This window comes from Apostichopus japonicus, chromosome 20 (genome assembly GCF_037975245.1).
Source record: "Apostichopus japonicus isolate 1M-3 chromosome 20, ASM3797524v1, whole genome shotgun sequence".
In the NCBI taxonomy this organism is placed as follows: Eukaryota; Metazoa; Echinodermata; class Holothuroidea; order Aspidochirotida; family Stichopodidae; genus Apostichopus; species Apostichopus japonicus.
Window position 1 is genome coordinate 26,866,590 of NC_092580.1, and position 20,220 is coordinate 26,886,809.

At 36.4% G+C, this 20,220-nt stretch overlaps 2 protein-coding genes across 3 annotated transcripts in view; one reads left to right on the forward strand and one right to left on the reverse strand.

Moving 5' to 3' along the window:
- Positions 1-7,631, forward strand: part of LOC139962034 (protein tyrosine phosphatase domain-containing protein 1-like) — an 11,354-nt gene extending 3,723 nt beyond the window's left edge. For both annotated transcript variants that reach the window (XM_071961861.1, XM_071961862.1), the window contains exons 6-12: positions 225-340; positions 687-776; positions 1,930-2,029; positions 2,398-2,817; positions 3,603-3,632; positions 4,355-4,456; positions 5,126-7,631. In XM_071961861.1, the coding sequence (XP_071817962.1) occupies positions 225-340; positions 687-776; positions 1,930-2,029; positions 2,398-2,817; positions 3,603-3,632; positions 4,355-4,456; positions 5,126-5,422 (1,155 nt within the window). In that variant the 3' untranslated portion in view covers positions 5,423-7,631. The remainder of the gene's footprint in view (positions 1-224; positions 341-686; positions 777-1,929; positions 2,030-2,397; positions 2,818-3,602; positions 3,633-4,354; positions 4,457-5,125) is intronic.
- LOC139962035 (F-actin-capping protein subunit alpha-like) lies at positions 7,283-19,519 on the reverse strand. The gene is made up of 8 exons (XM_071961863.1): positions 19,359-19,519; positions 18,664-18,727; positions 17,312-17,363; positions 15,297-15,360; positions 14,383-14,589; positions 12,839-12,918; positions 12,273-12,429; positions 7,283-10,443 (listed from the first exon to the last, which is right to left on the reverse strand). The coding sequence occupies exons 1-8, from the start codon at positions 19,392-19,394 to the stop codon at positions 10,234-10,236; spliced, it is 870 nt and encodes a 289-aa protein (XP_071817964.1). The 5' UTR covers positions 19,395-19,519; the 3' UTR covers positions 7,283-10,233.
- Between the last annotated feature and the right edge of the window lie 701 nt (positions 19,520-20,220).

Consider the following 20,220-nt stretch of genomic DNA (forward strand, 5'->3'; position numbering starts at 1 on the left):
CAATGTTTCAGTGGAGCAGCTTTTCAAGACTGGAGGGAGATAGGAGAATGAATGTCAGGGCACACAGTCTCAAGCGGGTGGACTATTGAAGTGTAACAGCTTTTCTAGGCATGATAGAGTGCAATATATAGAAGACAGGACCCATGCGATAGTAAACACTCAGACCAACAGGTTAAAGTTAGTTTCATTAGACCTGACCATTTCTCAATCTCTCCTCTATCCAGGTGGCTGTACACTGCCATGCTGGGAAGGGTCGTACCGGTGTTCTGATAGCATGCTATCTTATCTACTCTCAGAGGATGGACGGTGATAACGCCGTTCACTACATCAGACAGAAGAGGTATAATTCCTTTGATAATGTAAAAAAAAGTCATGTTGGGTCAGAAAGAAAGCTCATAGTGTCAAATTATTTACATGAATCTCTCGACAACGACATTTCATGGGGAAGATGCAATCCTCTGCGTCAGATAGAAGAGGTGGTTATTTTGATCGTAAGAAAGAATACAAAAAGAAAAAAGAAGGCATGCCAGGTCAGAATATATAGTTGTTAATTTTAATTCTGGGGTCTGTTAATCAAGTCTGGTAACAAGAAATTTGTACCTTCTTTGTATTTATGTATATATATATATATATATATGAACTTTAAGAAGTGTTCATTTCTTTTTTCTATTTTACATCTGCTTTAGGCCAGGTTCAGTCCAGACATCGACTCAAGTTGAAGTTTGTCAGCAGTTTGCTCAGTATCTGATTCCTCTCAGGATGATATTCTCAGCTTCGTGAGTTTCTTTTTCTTCACTCGTGTGCAAAGTTTCACCATTCAAATCACTTCATCACATTATGCTTTTAGAAGAGAGAAACTATCTACTCTAGTGTGATATTTGTATGTGCGTTTGTAATGTCCTGGCAAACTTCTGATAATAGAAATTATACATTGCAGAATTAAGGATATGCCTTGGAACCTGAATAGGTTAGGGTTAGGGCCACCTAAATAGAGGAGAGATTAGGTTAGAAAGATATTTATTACCATAGCATGACAACTAGGTAGCAACACTGTGTGAAAGCCGAATTGCTTTAAACACAATCAGCAGTGGATTAACAAGTTTTGGAAATGTTTACGTCAGTGAAGAGGGTTAAAGTGTCGTGCAGTGATAAGGGTGTCCTTCCTGATTGCACTAGGATTCTCATTCATGTCTACCAAGACCAAAACCAGCAATTCCCTGACCCTGGTATGTTTTTCAGATATGAAACAACATCCATTCCGTCATTTTGAGGAGTGATGTTCATCGCTATTAGGAATGCTATCGCCGAGGCTAAATTATGTCCATGTTGCTTATGGTCTTCATCACAGCCCACTGATGTACCAGTACTGATTATTTTATTGTCTTATTCAAACCTAATTCACAAAGGTTGGACAGTTACTAAACAAAACAGAACCATAGATTGATAGTTTCAAGGCTTTATTTGAAACCATCATCCAAGATGTTCTATTTATAAAGGTTTTGTTCAATGTGAAAGAGTTAGGTGGGAGGACATACAGGCGTGTAGCCAGGGGGGCGAAGGGGCGACCGCCCCCCCTCCCTTGAGCATATTTTTTTGTACGTTTTTCTGATATCGCTAGTAATTTCAAAATAGAAAATTCAAAATAGATGCAACTTGCAAGGCCTGGGAAGTGCCATTTCCAGCGATCTGGGAGGCATTTTCGGCCAAAATTTTCTTGTACGCTTCCCGCCAACCCATGGTGGCGCTACGCTTAGATAGTTTCCAATGCCCAATCTACAGCTCTGATAATTTGCCTAAAGGTTCTCCCCTCCCTTGGCAAATTCCTCGCTATGCTCCTGAGGACATATCTCATGGTGATAAATACAAAAATACTATTTCATAAGGAAAATAGTAAAGATTATTTTCTGAAGATTATTTTTGTCCCTTCAGGGATCCTAGAGCGTATCCATTTACTCTGGGGCAGTTCCTGAACAGACAGAAATTGATGCTGCATGGGTACGAAGCAAGAGAGTTAAAATACAAACCAAAGGTAGGACACGTTTGGAAATACTATACTCTTCCCGACCGGAAAACATGAGAATTATCCTCTTTCCTATCCTCAATTTTGGAGAAAGTTTCACAGGAAAGTGGAGTGGAAGATAACAAGATTTTATTGTATTGTTTAACATTATTAGTTTTCAATTAAGTGCTTTTCTGGGGGGACCTACTCCCTGGAACCACCATTGTAGAGTCTGTACGGAAGGTGAATTGGGTAGGTTTAGGTGGGGGGGACTGTTTATTGAGAAATAGCATTTAATTCTGCCAAAATACAATGCAATTATTAATTTTTATATTTAATTTTCCTCTCGTTCATGATCAAGCACTTGTACCTTCGTCTTTTATCGAAAACTCTTACAGATAATTTACGTCATATGGAAGAGGCTTCTGTCCTTAGCTCACGACAAGGATTATAAATTTGACCTTGAAGAGGACAATTATGACATCATGTACCAGATGTCTCCTCGTGCATTCCAGGAGATGAGAGACGCTATGGACAGCACATGTAGCTCCGTGGAGTCTATTTCTCAAGGGAACAGTTCAACCCTCGGTAGCTCTCGCTATCGGGACAACTCCTCTGCGTCGGACACGTCCTCTATATCTGATAGCGAAGCGACCAGGAAGCCAGTGATCGAGAAGAAAATGTCAATTCTGCTGTCCAAGGACGGAAGGAGCTCAGAGTCGGACTGTGAGGTAGCCGAAGGAGTGGCCAGGGCTCTGGCTTTTAACAAATTGGGAAAGCGAAGTGGAATGTCACCAGAACAAGAATCTGCCTCGTTGGTGAGAAGTCTCTCTTTACTCTTTTGATTTTTCATTGAAATATCTCTGTGGATCTGCAAGACAACTTGGGATGAACGTATATATGTCAAACTTTTGTTCGGACTTCAGAATTCATCGGAATGTGTGTCTTGAATGTGTTCCCCTCTGCATTAGCTTTCTTTGAACTAATCTGTGTGGGTATTGTAACATTAGGTTGTGGCACAGTCAGTGCGACACGTAGTTTCAAACTCATCTATAGGCATTTACACAATTACTCAGTTACAAAACACTGAATCAGGTTGATTTGTAGTTATGTTTCCTCAAAGTCACAGTCAATTCCTTTCACATTCCATTACTCTCTGTATTCACTATATATGTTTTATATATGTTGTGTAAAAACAAATTAAATAAACGAAAATAAAAATTAACAAAATTCGCTTGATCAATCCTCTTGTTATTTGTTCCTTCCTTGAGTGCGATACTCAGTAGTCACAAGTTTGTAATGTTTTCTGTCCATCGAACTTTCATAACTTAGATTAATGTTTAGTTTCACTAGCTCAATAGACAATCTGAAAAACAAGCATTGGCAAAGGAATATCCTCATATGTATATGTAGGGTATCCATTAAGGCCTATTCACAAAAGATAAAAAAAGAAAACTTTCCAGAGGTGAACTTTTGCACAGTTTCTCTATTATTATTGTTACCTATCAGATAATCTATCATAATATTAGTTATTCCTTCAAGATTCACTTTATTTTTTTTTTTTTTTATTTCTTTGTTTCTTTTTCCCCCATATCTTACATAGCAATTGCAACAGAGAATTAATTCACTGCAAGTAAGTATTACAATTTGTATAATTTCATCTTTCTTATTAATATGGTAAAAAGCCTTTGTTTGAAATGACACTGCATACTCTGGCCGGTCCTCTGTTACTGTTTGTTTTTTAATCTTCCTGTATTGATTGGTTGATAGAGTTAGTGCAGGATGGTTGGTTGATCAACCTCAATTACAAACACTCTGCATTGTCTCACATTTGAGCTGATTTATCTGATTAGTCCTCTAACTGTGCCATCTAGGAGTGTTAGCTCAGTGGTTAACGCCGGTGCCTTTCAATCATAAGGTCCCGAGTTTGAGTCACTCCAAGATTAATGTATGTCGTCCAGTTACAGAGTTGTTGACAATTGACAATTCATAATCCTGGACATTAAATATGAATCTAAGAGACTGACTTCGGTCAGCTTGGGGCTTTGATGAGCCAATGATGGCTTCTTCGCGAGTTCCTGCTTGCAGGAGGATCTAATATACATACATTTAGAGAACTTCTTCCTGCAGGTCATAAGTATAACTGTTAGCATGCTAAAATTTGAGGCATCACTGAATTTCAGTCTCAAAAGTTGAAATCAGTATTTTGCTTCCTTTTTTCTTCAACATGCAGAGAGAAAGTATAGAAAGGACACCATGGCAACAAGTTTGATACATCATAGTACATTTGATTCATAGTCTGCCAATGATAAAAAAATCCATGAAATGCTGACACTAATATTTGTCTTTCCTTAGGAAAATTTAAATGCAAGCAATGCATCATGGGATCTCCTAGTTACTGAGAATGATCCTCTGTTCCTTGCGAGTCTGATGTGGTCTTGGTTTCTACATTTGAAGGTTTGTCTCTGTGATTTGGGTTTTCCTTCTGTTTCTCTTTTTTTATTTCCCTTTTTCTTCTCTTTTTAGGTCTGGCTGACTAAAGTAAAGTGAAGTATTTCATGCAAGAGCTATTGATACTTGACACATATGTAATGGTCTTACAAATTGAAGTAAAGCCCAAAGCAACAGCCTTAACAGTCAATTAGAATTCTGACAATTGGTGTTTATTGGAAGTATTAGTCATTGGTCTATCCCCCATAGCACTTGTTACTCTATTCCATTATCAATTAGATGATTAAAATGGAATTTATTCTCTGAAGAAAATAGTCCATCTTGCAAAGGACATTTGGATCCATGTTAGATGGTTTGCCTCAATCACTTTCCAAGATATCTAAGTTGTAAGAGATTAAACTTGTGAAAAAATTTGGAGTTGTGGAAGAATATGTTTCTGAAGAACAGTGAAAAGCTTATCCTTCCTTTGTCTGGCAAGAATTCTCAAAATCAATTCTCCAACGTACAGAGAAACATTGGAATGCTACAGAGGTAATTCTGCCAAAGAATAAGGGGGTCCCTCACCCCTCTCTCTATTGAACCATGAATTAATACCCCTCCTGGCAATGTGATAATCTAATGTGAATGAATCCAACTCACATGGTGATGTCTTTTTCACAAATAATTACGATTCAGGTTTCAGCCATGACGGGAGAAGACGTGCAATCGTTAGTAGATGCTGAGAATCCAGCGGCTGAATTCAAGAGGCTCCCCAAGGGATTATATCACACCATAGACTTCATGCTCAGCACCTTGATCAAGTTCCCCAGTATCCCATCCAAAGTCGAAGAAGCTGTGCTAGGCAGGATTTGTGAGGTTTTAACATTTTCAGTGAGAGAGATGGATAGTTCTGTCACTTTGAAGAAGACGTTGAAGAAGTGTTTGATATCCATCGTGGATCATAAAAGAACAAGACGGAAAATTAAGCCATAAGGGAAGGGAACACCAAATTAAATTTTAGGTGAGGCAGGTGCGATGGTGGGTTGGGGATTTAACCTTACTCTGTATGTTTTTTTTATTGGGGGGGCGGGGGGGTGTTCAGTTTGTACCTCTACCAAAATTGGCAAATCGGTTCAATTGCAGTATCAGCCTTAGCTGCAGTATAAAGTTACTCACCACACTTTTAAAATTTTGGAAGTGTACCTTAAGAAATGAAGTAACAACATGCTTGACATTTTTTATGGTCAGTGATATGATATAAATTTTCCTGTTTTGATAAGAAAATAATAGAATTTGATTTAACATATTATCGATATGTGATATTAATTGTATGACCTGTGTGATGATTTTTTGTGTAGAGTATTTATCTGTTATTCTGGTATGTACTATAAGAGCAGATGTTCTGTACAACCCCCTCCCCTCCCTCCCCCCCCCCCCCTCCCTATGCATTTCTGGACAACACTGAATGAAATGGGTTGTGTTCCTTGACAATGCAGTTTAGATACGTATTCTTGATGCTGCTGTCAGTATACTTACATCATACAGTGTCCTGATATCTTCTTGGGTTATATTTAATAATTTTAATTGAAAATTAATTTAATAAATCATGTCACGACTCGTCACAAAACTGGTATCATGTGACAAGCAATGACAGAGTAAATTATTCTTTATCCATATTTAGCTCCACTAACGTCCAGACGTAGCCAGCGTAGTATTCGATCAGATTTGGTGCTCTGCTCATTGTCAAATGAAATACTTGTCATTCCTTTCATAAAATTCAAAGTATCTCATATATGTTAATAAAGAATTTATTTGAAAACTTTCAGTTCCTGATACAAAGTTAGCCACTTTTTATTTCTTTTTCGTTTGGTACAATGAAGCACCTTGATATTTATTCCATTGTTTGCCAAATCATATAATTCATCTATTTTGTGTGCTTTTTCATATGTGTGTGTGTATCTGTATGTATTATGTAAAAAAAAAAAACATTTTATTTATTGCACAAAATTCTGAAGAGGTTATTTATCTCAAGAAGTATTCCATCAAGAGAGTATACAAGTCGAAATGTAAAAAGTAAAGAGAGATAATAAAAGTGAATATTTTCACAAAACTGGCTTTCAGATTTATTTTTTCATTTGTTGTCTTGTTTTATGATTTTCAAGTTTTATGATTTTCAAGATTTAAGAACAAAATGGGGCAGGTGGAGGGAGGGGGTTTATTTGTAAAGCAGCCATTCATAGCATTGCTAACACTAGAGGTTGCTTGAATCGTTGATATTTTTGAAAATAAGGGTGTGAACCTAAGGTGACCACATTCTTCCAATAAATCCAAGGACATGATGTTGACCATTCCTCCCTCCCCCTTTCCAAAAGGGTTATGAATAGACACTGTACATTAAAGGGAGGGTGGAATGTTGAGGGCCCCTCAGGTGTTTGTTGGTTCTGTGTTGCAAGGATGACATTTCAATGTTCATGTTTAGAATGCATCCTGAAACAGGTGGTTTGCCAAAGGTATAGAAATATGATGCCAAAAAATCTTGAAAGGTCCTGGTCTTTCTTTATCACCAAGTTCAAAAAGTAATACTCTATGAAATTATTCGATTATCTGGGTACTCGTCATCTGCGAGTTATGAATGAACTTTACGTATGTACTTTATATTGATTGAAGCTGTTCCTATTGTCGTAAGGTCAAACAGATAAAAGTGAAGATAATTGGAGATCGTAGATGGCGTAGGGAGAGGCTTAATAGTGAGGATGAGACCCTGTTTAAACATTTACACAGAAGTCTATCGAAAAGAAAATTCCAGATACCTTGAGACTGACATACAGAAAAAATAACAAGGAACAATAGACATTTTGTTTTACAGGCTTCTCTTGTGTAAAGCCTTTGAATTACAGTCCATTTGTTTTTTGTATTTTTTTCTCTTTTTGACCAAAAAAAAGGATGAAAACTGTGCGAGCAGGGCTACTTATGTTTTATTACTTAAACGTTTGAATGTGTTGAATAAAGTACAAAAAACTTTTAACATTTACGGAAATAAAACTACAAAGCTGCCGTACTAACGACCGTTGCTGTTTCTTTAATTTACGTCCTAAACTGCATACAAAAGATCTACTCACCAACAGCATTCTGGGTAAAATATATTACAAGGTCTACTTTCAAACTCTTGCGCTGTGAGTCATTTTTCAATGAACAAAAGAAATGTACTCCTGTCGGTATTTTCGACCGACAGACATGCTTTACATTAGCTGGAAATGCTTAGGAGGGAAAACACGAGAAAATCTGCAATCTCTCTGTTCATTGGTTTGGCATTATTACTGACGATCGGTAACTTCCAATAACTCCCAAAACTCTGTGTAATGCCACATTAATACACAGCTGCACTTTTTAGGCACCGGTCATGTTTGAAAGTCAAATTGTAATTACACAATTTTCATGTACACAGCCTCAAATGAAAATGGCTAAAATTGTGTCAAAAGGAAAACATTTTAGTCTTGTATTTCTGAGACACTTGCATGAATTATTTGTACACTTTCATCGTAAATATACAGTAAAGTTTAATGCAGGCACGATGTTATGGAAATCATCCTTGACTCAATTCATTCTGGCACAACTTCATCAAACCTTTGATCATATCACATAGTTGGAATGACAAAAACCAAACCACAGAGCAAACAGGACATTAGGATCCATTTGGGAAACATTGCAAAATTTTTACCGTTTACCATCCTGACATTTTCTGTTGCACTGAACAAGCACTAAAATACTAAACGCTTTGTCTCAAACAGCAAATAGGAAAGACAATTTTATCATCAAAAGTGGTCACCCTCTTCTACAATTCTAAGCACTACCAGTACTGAAATGTCTCTGAACATTTCCACCAATCAGGGAGGAATAAGTTTGGGACACCAAAACAATATTTTCAAAAGTTATTGTCAACTTATGCTTTCACATCTCTCTATGCATAGAGCTGACATAGAGCCAACACCAGGCATGCAAGACGACAACCCCTAAATCGTACACTTGCTGTAAAAGCGATACCAGTGTGAGGAATAGCTGTTATATGCCCAGCAAATCTTCCCTCTTACAATAAAAAACGAGAGACACAAGAAAATGGGTCGTTCCCAACGTTATTTGTAGATGTGGGTGATCCCACTTATGTGATACTTTTGGAAAATTTTAGAAGGAAATATTTGAGATGCAAAACTGAAAATGGACTTTTAAATCATCAAAAAGTGAGGAATTATGACTGGAAAAAAATGCGGGTAAAAATGGCTTTCTACAAGCAAACGTCTGCTTCATGGTATCAATCTAAAGTTAATCAAGTATTAAACTCTTTGTTAATCATTGGAAGAAAATGCATTTTTTCCCTTCAGATAAAAAAAAAAACGTTCTAAGGTTATCTTTTCTTTTTATTGTGTAATAACTGATGTACCTTTCATCCAAAATGTCTGTCCCTTTTGAGACTTTCTTGCGGTCTTACTGATCAGGAGTTTCAATCAAGAGAATTATGAATAACCTCCTAGTTTACTAAACATGAATTTGGAAAAGTATGATTACATGTCTTTCTACCAATAAAGTTTAGCTATGTAATGCTTACTCCATGCTTAACAGTACATCACAAGATATGTTCACTACATTATCAACTATTAAGACCACAGTACCAATTAAACAAGTAAAAATTGAGACTTAGATTTAAAAGAAGCAAGAGAGAGAGTAAGAAACATGTTTCCAACTATTTACTTAAATAAAAAAAAAAACCAACACCAGATTAGAGTTCTGATAATACAAGACCAACACACTTAACTTTCAACATGTCAGCAAGGACTAAATCAAATGGCAAAACATAAACCAACCGGTCATTTTCTGATACTTTTGTCTGTCAAATTTGACCTGCCAAATGTTAAAAATCCTGACCAAGCCCAACATGAATACCTGATCTATTTTTGAAAGGATGTTTGCGGTTTCAAGTGCTTCAAATTATTTAGTGACAAGACTATGTATTTCAAAAGTGAAATATTGAGGCATCAGTTTAATCTTTTTTTACTTCTGGAAACATCGTTGTCTAAATAATACTCACAGACAACACAAACTTACTTCGGGAGGGCAGGAAGTTTATCAACCTTAGGCATTATGTTTCACTGCAATTATATATCTTGAGATTCCTTGCGTCTTTATTTCCAATGTTTGTAACTGGCCATAAAAGTCAAATGATTGCCATTTACTTTACCAGTGGTTCTACAGTAGCAGCCAAACCCATTAAAAACTGTGACAAAGATTTTTGCCGATATCTGATGCCTGGCACAAATAGTTAAAGATGTAGTTTGGAATAAAAATATGCAAATTGGACTTTCTTTTTGTTTCACCTCAATGCTCCGAGACAATGCTTATATAACAATTCACAAAAACAGGGAATGTTTTCACTCAGTTAACGTTGAATTGACGATATTATTTTTACAATCTTTGTCCCAACCATTTTCTCAATACTGCCCTCAATACAACTGGTGAGACATGATGGAATTCACTTGTTAGATATTTTTGTTGTTGATAGTTTTCATATGTGACACAAACTAAGAAACAAGACAACATTGAACTTCTAAGTTCCCTGTTTTCTGGTTTTCTATGGTCCTACAGTATGGGATGCCAAAGAGGACAGTCCTCATTCTGGAGCCCTCGTCATATATATTCATCTCTAATCACATCTTGAGATGCCAAAAAAATAACACCTCCTCAAGTATAAAAAGTCAATCTTTGAAACAGTATTGGAGAGTTCGGTATAAGCACATGTACAGATAATAGCTACTCTAAGTTGTTTCAGTCTTTAAAGCTTGACCAATCTGGTATCCTGTGATCTTATTCCAATCTATCTTGCTCCTTGTGATCGGTAAGACACGTCGAAGGGCTTTGAATGTGGTGTCCGACATGACCAAATAGTCCCCGCTGAGGGCGGCCTGATATTCACCTTCAGCGTCTCGCATCAGCTTCACCAGAGCTTTGGCTGTCTCCGCTTCGCTCTGCGAAAACAGAAATTGATATTGCAAATGAGCAAACTCTCGAAATATTGAAGATTGGGATGGCATCCCTCAGTAGAGCTCTCTACAAAATATTGTGTTCCCCTTCTTCTCAGATCTCTCAATCCTATCTCTCAATCCTTCTCTGATTACTCTGGTCAAACTCTTATAGGCAACTACTCCTCTGAAATTGTACAGTGTGACGTAAAGGATAGTAGATACCCATCACCTATATCGAGATCTCCTCTATGTATACGTCCATGAGATGTCAACAACAAAAAACTGACAGTTTATTATACTGTAAACAACCATATTACCATCATAATTCCTGTCAGCATCCTGTTTACAGTACAACATTATCAACCATCCATCATTAAAACTGATATGAAAGTGAAATTGACAGTTTAGTGTCACAATATTTAATGACTTAGCTGCATAGCTTCCTCTTTTCTTTTCTTTTCTTTTCTTTTCTTTTTTCTTTTCTTTTCTTTTTTTAAGGTATTACAGGACAAAAATGAAAAGGAGGTTCGGGAGTATCATTTTACCTGAAAATGGAAACCAACTCAAAATTCAAACTTTCCTGCTCAACACTCACAATGTATGTTCTAGTGTTGATAGTTGATTCTTACTTATTTGTAGTCGATTAATCGCGTTGCTCATCTCGCGATTACTTGCGATTACTCGGTTACAGTTATGACGTCATCACTGTCATTTTTAAATTGCAGAAATACAGTCAAAACAAATACTTCTCCATGGTGCACTGTCTATATTTGTTCTTTCGTGTCTTAATGTGTGGTGTCTAAATCATGTTAAAACATCTACCAAACAAAAACTGTGAACAACTTTCGATCTTCTAAGTTTCTTAAAATCCTTCATAGTAAATCAAAAACTTTCAATTGAATTTAAAAAGCTACTACAACTACTAGCACTAATAAAAGCAAACATGCAAACAAAGAATAGATGTAACACCTTGTAGCCGTGTGATGATTAGTATTTCAAGAGTTTCTGTAGAAGGACATTCAACAGGCACATATTTTGCACACTGAAATTAAACTACACCGCAATCGACACACTCGATCAGACATTCGATAAATGTGAACCAGGTCAGTAATGAAGTAATTGTAAACTTGTTTGAAGAAATGACAAACACTTTGGCAATCGTAAAAGATTAATAACTTCTGAAGTTGCGATTTTATGTGCAATAATCAAACATTGCTAGGACTGAATGTTGCAATGCACAACAAGAGCATTACTGTCAAGTAAATGCAACCGGAGCAGGTGCTTGACGATTTTAACGCAGCATAGAGCTAGTGAAGCATTGTTAGAACCTGTCCTGATCCGATATTTGCTGACAAACTACTTTAATGTTGTTTTTGATATGTTACTGGCTGTTTTTCAAAAGCAGATTATGTGTAGTAACTAGCTTGTAGTCGAATTTAATCGAACTTCCAAAGTGTAATCGCGACAACTGACGATTAATCGATTACTACTATCAGTACTAGAATGTTCATGGATTCTCACCTCCACATACACTTGCACAGTTTATTACAATAGTACCTGATCAGAACCATTTTCACACTCGTTCTGAAAGTCTTGACAGGGAATGTAAGTCAGTAACATGTTACGGGTAACCCTTCTGCTTTTCAAACCCCAATTTTCTGACACAATCCCCAACAGACACCATTACCCTCACAAAGCCCATTGGTATAAACCAACCCAGCTTCAAAAAGCTGGATCAAAACAAAAAGGGCAATTTAATGCATGAATTGGATGAAATCATTTAAGTCGTTCTTCCACAATGAAAACCAAACAAAATGATCTGATGGACTCACCCCGATAGATAACTTCTCCTTGATGTCTTTGTGACTGACTAGTTGAACATTGCCGTCCTCATAGTAATGGACTTGCACCTTCAGGATTCCTTTCACTTCAGCTGAGGATGCAGACTTGTCAAAGGTCACCGACCACTGCGATCTCCATCGCCCATTCCTGACAACAAAAGCAACGATTTGCCTCAGAAATATATATACACATTACCAAAGGTTTCAAGCTTAGAAAGGAGATTAGAGAAGTGATCAGAGTAAAGTGATCAGAGAAGGGATTAGGAAAACCATTTAGCAACTTTAAGCGGTTACCATTAGCTGGTAGAAGAATATATCTTACTTTTAAATTGCAACGTTATAGGAATACGAAATTCTCAAAGTAAATTATCACCAAATTTCAAAACGCCACCTCTTCACCATACAAAATGCTACGAGGATGTGGGTTTGACCTGAAAATGCAGGAAGTTTTCATCATATCTGTTGAAAATTCAAATTAAAACACTAGAATATCCTTTTAAAGAAACAACAAATAATCTTTAGAAGTTTCTGATATACATTCCACCAGCTTGACTTACCAATAATTTTTTGGCTGGAATTGATGATCTTCAATACATGCTATCAAAGTAATTGAGTTGCCAGAAGATTTTGCAAAGGCCTGCAAAGTAACAGAAAGAAAATATAGTACATAGATTCAAAGGTGAAACGATGAGCTACACATACCATCGTCCAATCAACAGTCATGCCTCAATGGTTCCGTCGATTGCATTTGAACAAATTTGCCCACTTTCAGAAGAACCAAAGGCCCTGTGGGAACCTTCAGTTGGTATCATCTGAGCACTACACCCCCTATCATCCACTTTCAATCACAACTCCACCCACAAATATTAATGGATACATCTCGTCCCCTTCATAGAAAGCAGTCAATTTCTCGTTTGGTAAAACTTGTCGTTGCCTATCTTAGCTTCCTGCATTATTTGTTGCGGTGTATTTTGTCTATTTTTTCACAGTCTGCTCAAGTTATTTCTGATTAAGTTTGTTTTAATTACTCCAACATTGCCATATTTATTATGATTAATAAATGTTTATAATAATTATTGAATTAATGGATAAATCTCTTCCCCTTCATTAAAGGCAATTCATTTCTCTATTGGCTGACTGTTTGTTGTCTGTCTTGGTTTCCTGCATTATTTGTTGCGGTGTATTTTGTCTATTTTTTTCCCAGTCTGCTCAAATTATTTCTGATTAAGTCTGTTTTAATTACTCCAACATTGCCATATTTATTATGATTAATAAATGTTTATAATTATTATTGAATTAATGGATAAATCTCTTCCCCTTCATTACAGGCAATTCATTTCTCTATTGGCTGACTGTTTGTTGTCTGTCTTGGTTTCCTGCTTTATTTGTTGCGGTGTATTTTGGTTATTTTCCTGCAAGTCTGCTCAATTTATTACTGATTAAGCTTTCTGTTGAACTTACTCCAACATTGCCATGTTTGTTATGATTCATGAATGTTTATTAATGAATTAATTGATACATCTCTTCCCCTTCATAGAAAGCAGTTTATATCACTATGGCTGACTGGTTGTTGTCCATTTTTGGCTTCCTTCTTTATTTGTTGCGATGTATGTTGTCTTTATGTTTCCCCCCTCTGCTCAATTTATTTCTGATTAAGTTTGTTTTAATTACTCCAACATTGCCATATTTATTATGATTAATAAATTTTTATAATTATTATTGAATTAATGGATAAATCTCTTCCCCTTCATTACAGGCAATTCATTTCTCTATTGGCTGACTGTTTGTTGTCTGTCTTGGTTTCCTGCTTTATTTGTTGCGGTGTATTTTGGTTATTTTCCCGCAAGTCTGCTCAATTTATTACTGATTAAGCTTTCTGTTGAACTTACTCCAACATTGCCATGTTTGTTATGATTCATGAATGTTTATTAATGAATTAATTGATACATCTCTTCCCCTTCATAGAAAGCAGTTTATATCACTATTGGCTGACTGGTTGTTGTCCATTTTTGGCTTCTTTCTTTCTTTGTTGCGGTGTATGTTGTCTTTTTATTTCCCTTTTGCTCAATTTATTTCTGATTAAGTTTTTTGTTTTACTTACTCCAACATTGCCATGTTTGTAATGGTCACTCCTGTAGCTTTTCAACGCTTTCTCCAATTCAGACCTCCAGGGCTCTGCTGTCTTATCTACACTGCCCGACTGACTGTCTGTAGCTACTTTCTTCAGATGGTCAAACTTAAAGGTCGTCTTTGTGGAAGGATCTAGGAATTTTCCATTTCCGAGGTCATTGAACTCTGTCACAAGAACCTGTGAAGAAGATATCAAACAAGCATTGGAGATGAACAGGAATCTTGTTGTTCATAGCTGAAGCACTTGGTTTACTAACTTACAGACCTATAGCAAGAGACTTACGCAAAAACTCACACAAAATACTGAAAATGACATGGTTCAGAAACTCACAAGGATTTTATCTCAAATTTGTCAAAGTTTGCAAATTAAGTGACCCTCAAATCAGTTTTAGTGTTCGTAACAGATACTGTAGCAATAAAGCAGATATCGACGCTAAACAATGACGCATCACCTTTGAATGAAAGTATAGTCAGATATGATCCAGCGTCATCAAAACGACATTTCAAAGGACTTGTCATCTGACCACACATGCCCGACCGTAATTAAAAACATTTTGTGTAACGAGTGGATGTCAAGACCAATATCATTTTTAGAAAAGGGTGCATATATATGTTATATGTAAGTAGTACTCTGTAACTATCACAATAACCTGAGGATGGCACGGGCCAATAAGTACCCACATGGTATTTTGTGACCAATATGATAATTAAAAAGTCATAGTATAATGGGCAAAAAGTTATTCACCGAAGAAATTATTCAGTACACAACCTGACACAATACCATTAAACAACAGCAATTCACATCCTTGAAATTCAAAAAAAAAAAAAAAATAGAATCTTTGCATATAAAATTAATTGCCAAAGGAAGAGAGAAAAATCCCTCACCTTTTCATCTCCTCCATTCACTTCTACCGGTGTAAACTGGTCCTTGTTGTATGTAACGAAAGCTCTGTGAGAATGGCAAGAGAAAACATGTATGACAAATGATATTTACATATCAAAGTTCAATACAGTTCCCGAACGGTCAAAACTAACTGAGATTAGAATGCACTTTACAATTGGGGATGTTCAAGAGCTCCCACTCACTGTAAAAGCGATCAGTAAAAGATATATTTAGCCGTTTCAAATACAAAATGACATTCTGAAGCTGTTTGGAAGTTTGTATGAGTACCTTTCGTGAGAGGGGTTTACGCATGGGAAAGTGGGGAGGGCCTTGGAGGGGTTTCAGTTAGGAGAATGTGCCTGACCATTTTTATATATACAGCAATCCAAGTAATGAAATAACGGCAATTAAGTTAGACCCGTCTCAGCAATCTACAAAACTTTATGTGTGGTAGTTACTTTCTATTTCAAAGGAAGCAAGTTAACGACAAGTGGATTCGTGCAAGCACACTTAACAATGGAATAATTAAACTCACACAAAGAAGGTTCTTGGTGCCCTTTTGCTTTCGTATGTCATAGGACTGTTTATGTATGCTAGATACTTAACATCCTCCACTGAATATACAGGATAAGATCACCTTTCAATTAACATTGAAAATCTATACCCTTTTAATCTTATTGATGAGATGGGCAGAAACCTGCAGAGAAAGTACAACACTGTTGCCAAATATTCGGCAGATTTGGGACCAGCACTTATGCCATTTAAACATTTTAGGGTTCAAACTTGAAGGTTTTATGTTAAGCTGCTTTCATTCAACTGTTTCCAGAAAGGAAGAAATGTTTAGGCTCTTCATGAAAGGAAAATGTTTTTCTACCAATCATGTAACTCAATATGTATTCGTGTCTCTGTCATTGCAATCAATGTTCTGTTGCACTGACAGACTGAATTAAAACGTCAGTTTTGATCTACATGCAATGATTAAAGCTGTCGAAAGCACCCGCCATTAGAGGCTTCTACTCGCCAAAATATAAGTTATGTTCTATCGTCAGGTTGTCATTTCTGTACTCATAGTAGTGCAAGGCTGATGTATGTTCAAAAGTGATTAGTGGCTGACAGTTAGGTATCTCAGTAAAATAATCTTTGTAGGCAATAAACAATTTATTACCTAGGAAGAGAAAGTGAAACATACAATCAAAGCAGGTTATAGTATCGCTGAATAACCAAAATCGTCTAGTTTACTCTCAAACAATTAAAATTGATATCATCAAGGCTGCCACTGTCATTGAGCACTATAAATTTTATACAATTGACATTTTTTTTCAAACAAGAGAAGTGTGTGGACAACCACTGTAAAATGGAATATTCCCATATGTGCAACAGCAAACTATATACATACAGTAGTTTAAAGAGGAAACCATATAGTCAATTCCACCTAAAATTGGTCACTGACAAAATTTTGCTTTACAATTTCAACTTTCTTTGAAAAATCTTTTATCAAATAAAATATTATACTGTCTGATATTTAAACAGTAAAGCCAAAGTTTAGATTAGAAGAATATTCACAGTTGCAGTTACATGCCTGCCTGCTTGAGCAAATAAGTCAGTTGAAAGTGTTGTGTATCGTGGACAAATAGTTCTCGGCTTCAAGTGGTATGGAGTAAAATATAATTCCATCGAGCAGGAAACAGGCAAACAGCCACTACTAATCAGGAAACTTAAGTTTATGGAATTATATATTTGGCCTTTGAGGTACCACTTGGAATTTTTATCAAAAGAGACGAAGCTTGCTTGCTTGCTCATATAAGAATGATGAATAGAATGCATTGTACAGTAATTGTACCTTACAGATATAGATTCGTTCTGTGTATTTATATCAAGACTACCCCTTGTTTAAAATAATGCAACACAGGATGGGAGGTCAATGTAAGACTGGGAATATGCCACAGGCCCTGTTAGCTTCATTTAACAACGAGGACAAAGTCAACAATCAAATACATAAATCAGTATTGTTACTTACGAAGAGGCACCTTCCTTCAATAAATTGTCATTGTCAACTAAAATTCGTACATCTGCAAAAGAAGGAAAAAAGCAGCAAGTTTAAAGAGTCGGTTCCGTGATAGACTTTGCAGTTGTATGAAATTTGTATCATTTCTTGACTTTAAAATTGATTTCAAGGTGAAACAACAAAAACAATTCTCGATGCATTTCACAGGGCACCTTATAGTTAATAATTTACCCTTTTTTTGGGAACAATGCTGAGAAATGTGATAGAAGGGGGTGAAGCGAAAATTGTACGTGTAATTCCAAAGATTTGTAAGTTTTCACTCATAAGAGATTTGTGCTCGTTAACATTGGTTCCACAGTAGTAGCTTTCCATTATTTCTTAGTAAGAAGTTGCAAATAATTTGCTGATTGAGGTTGCAAAAGGTTTTTGAATTCTGTATCACTGATAAAATAAATCAATTTGTAAGGCAGAAATTATGCCAAGACCATGGGGCAACCATTTTGACTAAGAATGGCCTTGATACCTCAAAGAAAATTAATTTTGTAATTGTACCAACTCTTGAGTTTGAAGGCTTGCAAACACCTACGATGCTTATAAAGTACAAAATATACAGCCAAATGGTCTTACATATGATGACACCACAAACCAATCATCTTTCACAGACATAAATAGGTTTCATAAAAGAGTTAAAAGCTGGCAACCAACCCAAAAGATCCCTTAAAGATCAATGCATTAAGTTAGCAATATCCATATCTAGCTTTGTTAAGGAAACCAAACTAATTTATTTGAACAGCATAAACCATGTTGTTTTATTACATTCATATCACAAATGGAAGAAACCGTTGGATTTGCAAGAGCCTCGAGTTTTAAATCAAACTATGATGCATGTTGCAGAAGGGACTTTAGTTATTGGCTTTCTTTCTGGAACCTATGACTTTATCTCCTGTCATAGTTTGCACTTTCACAATTAAATGTTCAATTTGCAATGGTTTTGATGTCGCTCTTATACTCTGAAATATTTTCTGTTTAGCAAAAGCAATTTGAAAAGTAGAGCAACAAAGTGTGTCTAAAGAGATCATGCATTATCAGGTAGTTACTTCATGAGTATCTGCAAGTTTTCTTGTAAACATTCTAACTGTTTGCATACATTCAGTTTGTATAATAAAAAATGGGAGTAACATTTTTAATATTGACCACCAGCAAACTGTCTTTAGTGCAACAGATCTCAAATACACCATATAAGTTTCCTGCAATATCTACCTTAAATCTTCCTAAAAATCTTCCTTAAAAGTCTTAAATATGTTTCACAATACATTTACAAGTATATTTAGCCCAGATTGATAACTGTATACTTCTTAACCTACCATTAAACACCTCATTGAACTCTCCAGGCGGTGCATGTATAATGAAATCTCTTGCAATTCTTGCCTAAAAATAGAAAATAGGAAGTCAAAACATTAATTGTACTTCATTTTGTTAATTGCAACTGATGTCTTGGTGAAGTAAAAATGATATATAGCCTAGGCATAATAAGACCTCATCAAAAATGAAATAATTACTTAAGTTCTTAAATGGTTGGTTAAGTTAAGCTACATGGGTCTTCAGCAGTGAGTGACTGGTTGGATTGTCAAACATTAAATTGGTCTGGGCTTAACAATATGTGAAGGCCAATGTCTTCAGAATGGTGGGCCTAGGCCTACTACTGCCACTGCATGGTATAGGAAGACTGCCAGCAAAGCATATACCAGCCCTCTGAACTCACTACCAGAATTACAAGCATATAGACCCTTCATGAGTTACATAGAATCATATGTAATAAATATTGTTCTAGCCTATATGATATATCTAACGTTAGTTGATTCAATATTACAACTCCTACAGTCGAGGCGTAGGCTGCAGCTAAGTCCTACAGAATCCAAGGTAATTCAAAAGCAGGAAGTGGACAACCAACTAACATTAGGCTAACCATAATATGGGTGCACTGAAAGGAGAAATTATTCAGAAAACTACCACAAAGTTATAATAACGTTGGAGAGCATCAGCAGTAACTAAAATATACCTTTTCATCATTTGATATTGCCTCAAATCCAGACATCTTCTCTGAGAGTCAAACGCAAGTGTATAGGCTGCGGTCCGTGATCGCTGTGTCTCACTAACCCTAACGTAGGAATATGTAGTACTATAGTGCATGAAACCTATGCAGTGCACAGTGCAGTGGGCAGATCAGATCAGTGCTGTGATTCAGGAAGTACATTGTGCCCTACGATAGAGGGCGTGCGACTGAATCCCATGTCAAAGGTCCCTGATAGGGAGTTCCCGAATGGGCGTTTAGAGGCGTTAGTTTCCATATCTATATCCCATTCATTAGCAGATTGTGGATTCTGTTCTCAATATTCTCTCATTTCTCTGCAATGATAAAATACCATGAATGTTTCCACCTATTCCTGAGACTTTTCGCCCATGCTATTTTGCAATCGTGTATTAGGAGAGAAACGCTGGCTGAATGGCTGCAGGAATTATTGAATGAAGAAGCTATATAGGGATCTATAAAACGTATTTGCTGACCCGATTACAATGGTTTTGCATCTGTTTTGGAGAAAGCGACATAACATGTATGGCGCTGGTAGTAGAACTTGGTGTATACATATAAACCCATTTAGATCTGGCGTTCTACAGAGGCGGGAAAATATTCAATCTGGAGGCCCCCGCCTGGGTGGGGAACCATAAACTTCGAAGGGCAATGAGTAGCAAATGTGACGCCCGGACAAAATGCAACCTTTGTGATTCTCTACCACAATCATGTCCGCAATATCATGTGATTCATTTCTCAATTATTCAGCAAAGGGGCAACATATTCTGATGAGAGCTTTTTGTTTTTATTGCTCTACAAATGTAACAAAGAGTAGGAGGACACAATTGCA